This window comes from Patagioenas fasciata, chromosome 11, assembly GCF_037038585.1.
Source record: "Patagioenas fasciata isolate bPatFas1 chromosome 11, bPatFas1.hap1, whole genome shotgun sequence".
Classification (NCBI taxonomy): domain Eukaryota; kingdom Metazoa; phylum Chordata; class Aves; order Columbiformes; family Columbidae; genus Patagioenas; species Patagioenas fasciata.
This window is the reverse complement of record NC_092530.1, coordinates 19,406,539-19,417,160: the sequence shown is the minus strand read 5'-3', so window position 1 is coordinate 19,417,160 and position 10,622 is coordinate 19,406,539. Positions and strand designations below refer to the sequence as shown.

Sequence of the window (10,622 nt, the reverse complement as noted above, 5' to 3'; positions counted from 1 at the left end):
TGCCGAGGCAGGCGCAGCCCAGCCGGTGCCGACTCGGGGCAGGCGGGGATCCGCGGCGCGCCCGTGCCACCTAGTGACAGCGCCGGGAAACGGTGCCGGGGGCCGAGCGGCTACCCTGGCCGGGCCCTCCGCAGCGGGGAGGGAGGGGAGAGCGAGCCGGGCGCGCCTGCCAGGACTCCCGGGGCGGGGTGCGCACGCCGAGCCGCTCCGGTAGCCCGGCGGGCTCCGAGCAGCCACGCCCCGGGGTAGAGCAGCGGGTGCGCTGTGGGTGCCGGGCCGCTCCCGGAGGCGGTGCCGGCGGGCGCGGGGAGGGGGGCGCGGCTTCTCGCTCGGTTCCCGCGGGGCGGGGCGGGCGGCGGTTCGGCCGCTCGCGGGCTGGCAGCGACCGGAGCGGCCGCCGGCTACGGCGGAGCGATGATCCGCCGGGAAGGTAAGGAGAGCCGAGCCCTGCCCTGTCTGCAGCGCCGGGCACCGCGGCCCGCTGCGCTCAACAAGTGTCTGCCCTGCCGGTACCGGCACCGGGACTGTACCCGATGCCCTGTGCTCCTCCCGGGCAGCTCGTATTTTCCCTCCCTCCTTCTCTCCCTCCCTCCCTCCTCACCACCGGCCGGGCAGCCCTGCCCAGGTGCACCCCCAAGGCTGAGACTTAAGAACCAGGTTGTGGGAGACATCCTCATGCCACTATGGCTTGGAGCAGGTTGCCATGGGATGCTGTGCTTGCAGCACCCTTGGGTGCTGTGGGGAGGGTGGGTTTTGTGGGTGTGGGCCCTGTGAGGAAGGATCTGTAAGTGGGACTGGTACCTTTAGGCATGGTGAGATGGGCCCTGGACACCATGTGCTCTTTCTTGGGTGCTGCAGGAAGGGTGCTCCAGTCTTGCTTGGGGCACAGTGCATCCCTGAGTTTGGTGGTCCAGGGCCAGTGCTCCCTTGCCCTTGCTGGCTGTCACCTAGTGCTGGTAGCCAGCAGTGCAGAGGTCAGTGCAGAGTGCATGCTGCTCATTTTGTGCAGCCTGGACTGGAGTAGGATGTTAACACCAGGTTCACTTTGTGTCCTGGTGTGGTGGCTACAGTTCTTCTACCTGCTTCATTAGCTTCTGCTGTTAAGGTCAGGAATGACCAGGCAAAGATGACTCAACCCTGCTCATGGAATGCTGGGCAATGTCTGAAGCCACTGTCTGATCTTGTAGAAAAGGAAGCCTTTAGTGATAATACAGGGCTGGGATGCCCATAAAGCCCAATAAATATGGAGCTTGGGGAAATCCCTGCTTTTCCTGGAGCCAGCATAGAGCCCAGCAGGAGCTGTTCACGCTTCCCCAAGCTTCTTTCTCTGTTCTGCTCCCACGATGAGTCAGTGTGGGCCAGTGATACAGGCAGGACCCCATTCCAGTTTCAGCTGGGGAGGAGCTGGCTGGGAGAGCTGGGACAGCAGGTGGTATACACCCAGGCAGACACAGGCACCCTTGTTCGATGACCTGAATTCCCTGCCAAGAGCCCTGGGATGAGCAGGGTCATCCTTTCTGCATGAGTTCCTGGATTAAAAGATGAGTCCCCAACAGTGGCGGGACGGCTCCCCCACCTCCTCACACAGACAGTCTTTGTCTGCGGGCTGCCTGGGTGACAAAGGGAAATATTCACTGATAGGGCTGGGACAGACTCAAGGTCCATGGGAGCTCCCTATCTGCCTGAAAGATGGGTCACATCTGGGGCTGGAGCTGGACTGACAGCTCTGGGCATCTGCCTAGAGAAGCATGGAGGTGTCCTGGCACAGAGAGATCGCAGCTCCACTATTTTAGGTCCAAGGTTGTCTCACAACTCTAGTGAGCTCAGTCTTTAACCAACATATTGTTTCATGGCAGCCTCTAGCACCCCTCCTTCCCAGATGCAAAGGCGTCATGTTCCTTTCCCATTGTGTCTCCTGCTGACCCAAGCTGCTTGTTGTGTGGAGCAATTCCTACATTTGATCCTACAGAAAGCTAAGTTTTGACACTCATGTAGCTGAACTGTTCGCAATATCTTGCGCTATGTGAGTAGGGCCTCCCTCAGCTTTGCTGCAGCCCCTTGTGGGAGACTGCTGCGGTAGTACTCGAGTCCCTGTGCAACCAGGATGTGTCCAGCTCTTGAAGAGCTTCTCTGTCTGGGAGACGGCAACATGACATATTATTCAGGGTGAGCCCTTTGCACTGCTCCAAGTCTGCACTCAAGACTTTCCTGACAATGTCTGTCCATTCTTCAGCATTAATGACTTGTTACTCCTGTGTCATCCCTGCAGACACTGAACGGGCAGTGGAAATTCTGACCAGATACCAAAGTACCTTGCAGTCCCCTGAGGAGCAAGAGCTAAAAGCCTCCATTGGAAAAGTCTCGCACATCTTCCAAAGTGAACTCTTCCAGGCTCTGCTGGGTAAGCCCCTACCTTGTGGTCCCTGGGGCTTTGGGGTTAGTGGGTTCTCCTGGGGGCCTGATCCTGCACAGGTGCCTGGCACTGGCCAAACTGGGTACATCCTGTGTAAACACACAAGGGCCTGTAACAGCAGGGAGCTGGGCTGTCTTTCACCTCCAGAGCTTGGGCAGGAGGTGCAGGGGCTCAGGGCTGCAGTCACTGGGTGTTTGCAGTGTAAATGGGATTCCTCAGTCAGGTGATTGTGGACAAGGGGTAAAGCCTTGTGATGCCATGAGCACCCCCTATGCAGTGCAGACATGGTGTGACCGCAGCCACTGCTGCGTTTCCAGCTCTGCTGCCGTACCGAGGACACCCCACTACAAGGCCTTGCTCCTCCATGTGCCCCTCAGCCTCATCACAAACTGCATCCTTCCATTCCTGCTGCCAACCTGAAGGGAGGCTAAATTTTTCTGTCTTTGAGAGAGAATCTACATGTATCCAGCTCCTTTTGAGGTATCCTGGCCTTCCTTGTGCTTAGACCTATGAGCACTTGCGAGTAACACACTGCGCAAGTGGCTCCATTGCACACAAGAAACAGACTTGACAGCAAGGCTTTCTTGGGGCTGGGCACCACAGAAAAGCCGTTTGGAACACAGCATAAAGTTCTCCATGTGGATTTAGACAAACACAGCTGGAGTCTTGCCATGCTACACAACTCCGTGCAAGATGCACAGCTCTCTTGCTGAACAAGGTAATTTGAAAATGTACTTTCTTTGTGAAGTATATCTTTTAGAAAAACAAAAATCGATGGTTTTGGACTCTGAAGTTGCTCAGCTCCATCCTCTGCCAGAGGAGACCAGATGCTGGCTGTGTGGGTTCACTTAGGGCACTAATATTGGAGGTAATCCCAGAGAACCGTTTGCAGAAGCTGTAGTGTGCTGAGAGGGGCGGGAACTCCCGTTCAGCTCCTCTCCTTAAGTCCCACTCCCTGTGGCCCTCAGGGAAGCACACACAGCCCTGGCTATTTCCATTCCTGGGGCTCCCAGGGCAGAAGCCAAGTTTCCCTGCTGGGAAGGAAGGGAAAGCCCTCTAGAAGCTCTGTGCCCCAGAGGAGGACCTGGGCCTGGGATGCAGAGCTCCATGTGTGGTCTGTTCCTCGTACTTGGTGTGTTTTGACCCAAGGCTGTCTCAGCCCCATTGCTCCCCCTCACCATTGCCATGACTCTCCCTTCTTGACAGCTCTTGCCTTTTTGCACCTCGGCAACCAGAGACTCATTTCAGTGACCACAGAACCTCTAGTTGCCAGCAGCTCCTCTGCTTCAGGTTATCCATTGAAAATGTAATGCAATCATGGGATGAGCAGTGTGTCTTGAGCTATTTTATTCTCTCCTTTCCTTGTTCTTGCTGCTGGAGCATCACCTGGAGGCTTTCAACCCCAGTGTGTGCTTGTGCAGGGCTTGCACTGGGACTCTGTGCCATCAGCAGCAGAGACACACAGAAACGGGAGGGCTCCCCAGTGCAGTGAGGCCCCCATGCCGAAGGGACCAGAGTGCATCTCCTTTCTTGCCTCTTCATTTACACAAATCACTCTCAAAATGATCCCCAGCCCATATTTAGGCCCACACTAAAAGGTAGTGGTCCCCAGCGGGGCTGTGATTGCTTTGGCAAACCTGATACCAGCCCAACACCCCGGTTGCTTGTGTGTGGTCCCCCAGTCCTCCCCAGGGCTGTGTGAAGGCAGCAAAGCAGCTTTTCCAAAGCCCAGGGCTGTTACGTTAGTGCAAAAGCGTTGTGAAGAGAGCATAGCTGGAGAGAACACGTCTGCACGCATGCCGAGCTGGCTGCGTTTGCACGCTGGCACGTGGAGGCTGCTCAGGCTTCCCTGTTCTGAGCCGTCTGTCTTGGTGTCCTGTCAGCACTGGCACCAGGGAGTGTTGCTTGATTGCTGGTGACCTTTTCAACTGGTTTAACAGGATATTAGTTCCCTGTGCCAGAGCGAGCTTTCTCTAGATGTGTTTACATAACTAGGAATTTGCATTAATTACTTCCTTCCCCCCACCAGAGCGTGGGTTTGTGAATTCCTCTGTCTCTGCGTCAACACGTGTGGTGCGGTGTCCGGCTGTGTGCTTGCTGTGCCCGCACACAGTGGGCACATACTGAGGTCACTCAATGTCCATAGTCTGGACCCACTGGAGCATGGTGACAGCTCTGGGAGAATGATGGAACATTTCTATTTTATTTGCTTTTCACTCCCTTCTCCCCGTGAGCTGCTGTGTCTCTGTCTGAAGTTTGCTCTGAGTCACAGAGCTGGTTTGGAGTTTGTCTGAGGGAGAAGGATTTTCAGGAGAGCCATGGGTAGTCCTCCCAGCGCAGAGGCTCCCATCTTGCTGTCCCACACCATGCTAGATGCTTCTGTCTCCAGGAAGGTCCCAGCTTGCAGAGACCTTTCCTCTTGCAGCCTCTCAGAAACCTGGGCCTGCTTTTTTTTTTCAGCCCCTGGGGAACATGAATGCATGAGCATGGTATATCCCTGTTCTCAGCTTGCATGCTCCTACTGGTAGTGTTCTCCTAAGATGTGTTGGCAGGCTTGAGTTTGAACACCAAAATGCATTATGCCATAGTAGAGCTACTAGAAGTGCCAAGTGTCATGGAGTTTGCCAAGTTGACCCACATGAAAAATACCACAGATGTGGCTTTTCATTTGCCTTTTTTTTTTTTTTTTTTAAGAATAAGCTGTTTAGTGGACTCGAAAAGCCCCAGTTTTCCCAGTTCCAGGGGAGCATCCTCTGGGATGTTCAGATAAAGCCTATGTGGTGTCCATGGCTGGATTTATCTGTCACTGTCATCGTGCCCAGTGTGGCTCTGCGCACGCACTGTTTTCTGCCAGACCCGAGCACAACACAGCCCCTTAAATCCTTGTGACCACCGTGCCAGACTCAACTCTCTCTCCCAGGAGTTGCCGGTGCCCTGGGGCAGGCTGGCTTTGCCAGGATGGCTCCTGCCCTGGTGGGTGACGGTGTCAGCTGGCTCAGCGCAGCAGTGCAGGAGCTGCTCTGCACTGGAATGCGTCAACCACTGCTCCGCACAAAAGAAATTCCTTGGCGGCGCAGAGGGAAAACAGGCTGTGCTGTCTCCCTCCTCCTGGCCCCTCTCTCCCTGCGTCTGAGGCCACGGAGCCAAGCGCGTGACTTGCAGGGAAACAGCCCAGCGAAAGGGCGCTCGAGGAGCCTGGGCTTGGGGATCCTGCAGCTGGGCTGGAGCTATCATGGCTCTGCTTTCCCTCCCTGCAGCCCCTCGGGGAGATGCTTGGTGTCTCATGCTGCTGGGGAGGACAGGGCTCAGATACAAAAGCAGCTCCCTGACCTTTCATTCCTGAAAGGGGCTGTTGTGCCCTTTGCAGCAGGCAGAGCTGGGTGGACAGGCACAGCTTGTGTCCACTTGGCCACCCCGGCTGCCAGCAGCCCCAAGGGCATCACTCCTCCTGAAAGCCCTCTGGGGCTCTGCTCTGCTCCTGTGCCCCAGCAGTGGCTGGCACAGACCCTAATGAGGTCTTTCTGGGTTCCCAGCCTTTCCCTGCAGCCTACCCCAAAAAAGGTTCCTCCTGGAAAGCCCTGCTGTTGCACAGGCAGGAGGAGAGGCAGGCGGTTGCTGACCCACAGTGCTTCCCTGGGCACAAAATTCCAGCTGGGAACTTGGCTCACCAGCATCATCACTGGGGATGGTGGTTGTGGCTTCACCAGGTGGGTGCAGGAGCCAGGGTGGAAAACTGGAGGAATCTGGAGGATTCCCAGCCCTGAGGACAACTCCTCTTGCAAATTAGGGCATAGGCAATGATGGAAACTCGCAGCTTGCTTGAAAGCTCTGCTGTGGCAGCTGTATGTGTGAATCCTCTCTACGGCAGCGGGAGGCTGAGGTGAGGCTGGAGTTTCTGCTTGGGCTAAACCTGCGGTGACACAGCTGAGGACAGTGCACGTGGTGGAGAAGAAGTGTCATTTTCTGGAAGTGTGTGTACCAGCTGGCACAAGGGTGCTGCGTTAGCCCTTGGATCCTGGTGCTACAGAAATATTTAGTGATATTTATTTGACGTATTGATCCCAGGTGGAAATCGTTAGACAGACTCTAATTTCTGTAAATCTTGAGTTGCTCTTCCTTTTGCTACTACATCCTCTTGCTAAGGCTTTTCAGGTAGTGCTGCTTTTAAAGTACTTCAGGTGAGGCAGACTTGTGTGCAACTTGTGATGCCCGTAAGAAATGAAGGAAACAGAATATGCTTAGATTATCTTTAATACCATATGCACCCTAAAATGTACACCTGTTATGGCTGCATCCTTTACTGCCTGAATCCTGTCCCCTGGTCCTCAAACTCCTCCAATTCCTAGTGCTAGCAAAGGTTCCTTCTCCTGGCAAGCATCTAAAATGGGCTGAGGTTTTCGGAGGTGGAGAGCGGCTCCTTCGGAGGACAAGCTTCCCACTCCATAGGTGCCTTGCCAGCTTGGCTGCCCAAGGCTGTGTTCCTGCAGGAGATGGGTGACAAACAGGGACACCAGCATCAGTGCACCCCTGTGACAGGGCTGTTCAAATCCTGTTTTCATTTTTGCAAAGTTTTGTGCATTCCAAGCATAATCCACGCAGCCATGAGCCCCTGCTATCCCGTTACGCAATGACTATTTTTATAACCAGAGGGAGAGATGTTTTTTCATGAAAACAAAGTCCTGTTTGTTTGGCTGTGCAGTGACTGCTTGCCGTGACCTCATGGCTGATTTGGGAGGGCTTTGGGAGCTGCCACGCTTGGCACCTTAGGGCGCTGGGGAGGGGATGCCCCAGGTGCAGTGGGTGGATGTGGGGGCTCCTACACCTCCCATCATTGCCGCTGTCCCATTTCTCCCAGGGCACAGGACAGAGCCTGGCAATGATGCAGCAAGAAGCAGCAGCTCCAGAAGTGGCATCGAAGCCAGGCAGTGGCACAGTGCTCCCTGGACTTGGGTGGCTGTACAGCCTGGCTGGCCTCCCTGTGGACTTAAAGCCACTCTGCCGGCAGCCGAGATTTATAGCAGCTTTTTCCATGTCTGGGAGGTCACCAGGAAGCCCCCAGGAGCTGGATGCTGGGGGTTAATGCTGCTCCCCATCCTGTCTGCAATAGTGGATGTGCTGCTGCAGTATGTAGTTAAGCACAGGGAGAGGATGGGGATTTGCGTCTGGGGGTGCAGTCCTGCTTTGTGAAAACCTCCCTGGGAAATAGCTTCAGGCGGTGTTCAGCAGGTCCCTGCTTAACGCTGCCCAGTGCTCACCAGATTCCCTTTGGACATCTTCATAAAGTGGGCATTTAATAGCCCGTGGTGCTGCGACATGGCACAGTTTCAGGTGAGAAGGTGCACACCAAAGAGCTGGTGCAACTATTTCAACCCTGAGCTGCCAGGGAGCGCCCGGGGAGTGGCCGTGTCCCCCTGGAGCTGAGACCCATGACTTGCCCTTGGGGTCGCTGGCAGAGGAGGGGCTCTCCAGCCTCCTCCACAGCAGATGCAGGTACAGAAAATGAACTCAGGTTCCTGCTGCAGCTTTCCTCACAACATGTGCTTATTTATGCTGCCATGACTCCACCAGGCTTCCTGTTTCCCAGATGCTTGAAGGGATTTATTACTTTTTTTATGACTTTTGCAAGGCATTTACCACACTCTTTTGGCTGACCTTTTGGAGCTTTACCTTTAACCTGGCAGCATTTACCACTCTTTCTGGTTTTCTCATTTGGATGCAGCTTCAGCTGTTTAGATGAATGTCTTCTTGCTTTTAATAGCCTCCCTTCCCCTGCAGTTGAGCCTTGCTTTCCTCCCTTTTGCCTTTACAGTGTTCTCTGGCCAGGCATTGTGTGTTTGCTCTGATGTCCCAGTGGGGTCTCCCTAAATTAGCTCAGTGCCTCCCACAAATATTTTACCCTCTTTGTTACCTGTTTCTTCATTTAAAAAAAAAAAAAAAAGCTGCTCACTTTTGATGTAGTTCCCTTTCTGAAATTAAGCACTTCTGCAATGGGTGTATTGGCTGCTGTTGTTCCTACAGAGGTGCTAGATCTGGAGGTCCATGTCTGTCCAGGCTCTGGAGATGAGCTGGGGGCGGCAGCTGCCTGAGTGTGCAGCAGTGGGGGCTTCCTTAGGGAGGAATGAAGCCGACTGCAGCCCTGCTGCTCCTACAATCCTTCACATGTGACAGGGAGAAGGTAAAACACTGTTGACAAGGGATAAGAGAGGGTTTGGGCTCCCACAGCCCCTCTGGAGCTACACCTGGGCAGCAGCTGCCATCAGGTCCTGCTGTGACCCCGTAACTGTCTCTAGAGCAGCGAGTGCTGGGACACCCTCACCCTCACACCTCTCTCCAGAGCCACTATGATTTACAGCAGCAGCCTCGGGTCCTTGGAGCCCAGAGCGAGGATACCTGGCCTCTGCTTGTGGCAGTGCACAGGTAGTATCATGCCAGGTGAGAAGAGGGAATTTATCGGGGAAGGAGCTGGAGATAACACAGCCTTAGCCACCCGCTTTAGAGCTTGTACACCGTGAGCCTGCTGTCCCAGTGCCCTCTCTGCCTGCTCCCGTGGGAAGAGGGCCCCTCCACAGTCCATGGGCACTGGGGAGGAAAAAGCCCAGCAGCACCAGGGGCTGCCTGGTGCAGGAGGCTTCTCAGAGCAGAAGGGGCATGGGACCACGCATGGGGCTGACGCAGTCTGGAAAAGAGAGGGATGGGGTGGGTTTATGATTGTTGTTGCTGAGCACAATTTGCTTTTAGTCCCCATGAAGCATATGGTCATCACTTCGTGGAAATGTCTGTGCTTTCTACAGCTGTGAGGCGCTGTGCCCTCAGCCAGGCTCCACATTGCACCTCTTGTCTTGCCGGGGAGGGCATGGTGGGCAGCACAGCAAGGGTGAGGAGCCAGCAGAGCCCTGTCCTAGCCCTTCACCCACGTGCCACCCTCTCACAGAGGGCTCAGATGTATGATGCTCTAGGGTCCAAGTGGCTGGGCACAGGTGCTTCACCCCACGGAGGACATCCTGCTGCCTGCCCGGTCCTGTGGATTTTTCTCACACTGTTTTGCAGATATCCATGAATTCTACGATTTCACGCTGCGCTCCGCACCCCTGCAGCTTCCCAGCCGGGATGCACGTGGTGACACAGCCAGGCAGCAGCACGGGGCCAGCAAACCCAGCTCCACAGTCATACCCAGAGAGCCCCAAAACCTCCCTGAGGTAAGAGCTGCTCCGGCATGGTGCTGTGGGGCCAGAGCCTGCGCCTCCTGCACCAAGGGGGAGGCAGGGGACATGGGGGGCTGCTGGCCACCACAGCCCAGCCACCTCGCACCCAGGGTGTTCCCACATGTCCTCTGTCATAGCTCATCTCATTAATGAGGCAACTTCTCTGGTTCACAAGTGTTAATTGAATTACCCCTAATGCAAATAGCTTCAGCTCCAGCTCGGGTTGCTGCTCTGCTGTTGCAGCTGGATTAGTTGCTCCCGTCTGACACTGTTTCCCACAGAGACATTTCAGCTCTCTGATCTAGCCACCTCGCAGGCTGCTTTTGATAAGTGAAGTAGGCTGAGTCTTTTAAGTTTCCCTTTTCAGGATTTTTTTTTCCCAGCTCTCAGGTAACTTCTGTCTCTCTTATTTGCATTCTCTTTAATTTTCAACAGCCTTTTAAAAGATACGGCACCAGGTGGGGAGACAGGAATTGAGCAGTAGGGACTCAGTTATAGCAAAGGCACCAAGGTAAATAAAATTACCTTGTGCCTTTGCAGGCTTTTTCCCTGACCCACTCTCACTGCCTTATGCCTTGCCACGGGATGCTGCGGGGTCCACCTGAACTGGGGATACAGGAATATTTGAGTGCAATATTTGCGGATTCCTCCTTTTGGTGAAATAACCCTATCAGATAAACACCATATTTCACAGATTGATCTGGCTTCCCATCATGTACCTGTGGGAACACCAAATCTGAGTAGCACACAGGGATGACATCTCCTGATGGGGAACGTTGTAAAGGAGTTTGGTGATCAAGACCAGGGGGAGACAAAACTACCCACTGACTCAGGAACCATTTTAGTTGCATTTTTTCTTGACTGCCTTTACATTAACAGTCCCTCTAGTTAAGGCAACCCTGCAGATCTAGTCTATGTTTCTGAAGAAGTTTTTAGTGGTGTTATACTGTAGGTAGTGGGATCCCACTTTGGTTTTTTGGGTTTCCTGTAGCCTTGGTCCACCCATC

At 54.5% G+C, this 10,622-nt stretch overlaps 1 protein-coding gene across 7 annotated transcripts in view; it reads left to right on the top strand.

The window, feature by feature from the left end:
• Positions 1-292: 292 nt before the first annotated feature.
• DLG3 (discs large MAGUK scaffold protein 3) overlaps positions 293-10,622 on the top strand; it is a 79,943-nt gene continuing 69,613 nt past the window's right edge. For all 7 annotated transcript variants that reach the window (XR_010652142.2, XM_065846949.2, XM_071813530.1 and 4 more), the window contains exons 1-3: positions 293-430; positions 2,270-2,401; positions 9,461-9,609. Coding sequence is in view for 6 of the 7 variants with exons in the window: in XM_065846949.2 (XP_065703021.1) it covers positions 415-430; positions 2,270-2,401; positions 9,461-9,609 (297 nt within the window). In the remaining variant the exon portion in view is untranslated. The remainder of the gene's footprint in view (positions 431-2,269; positions 2,402-9,460; positions 9,610-10,622) is intronic.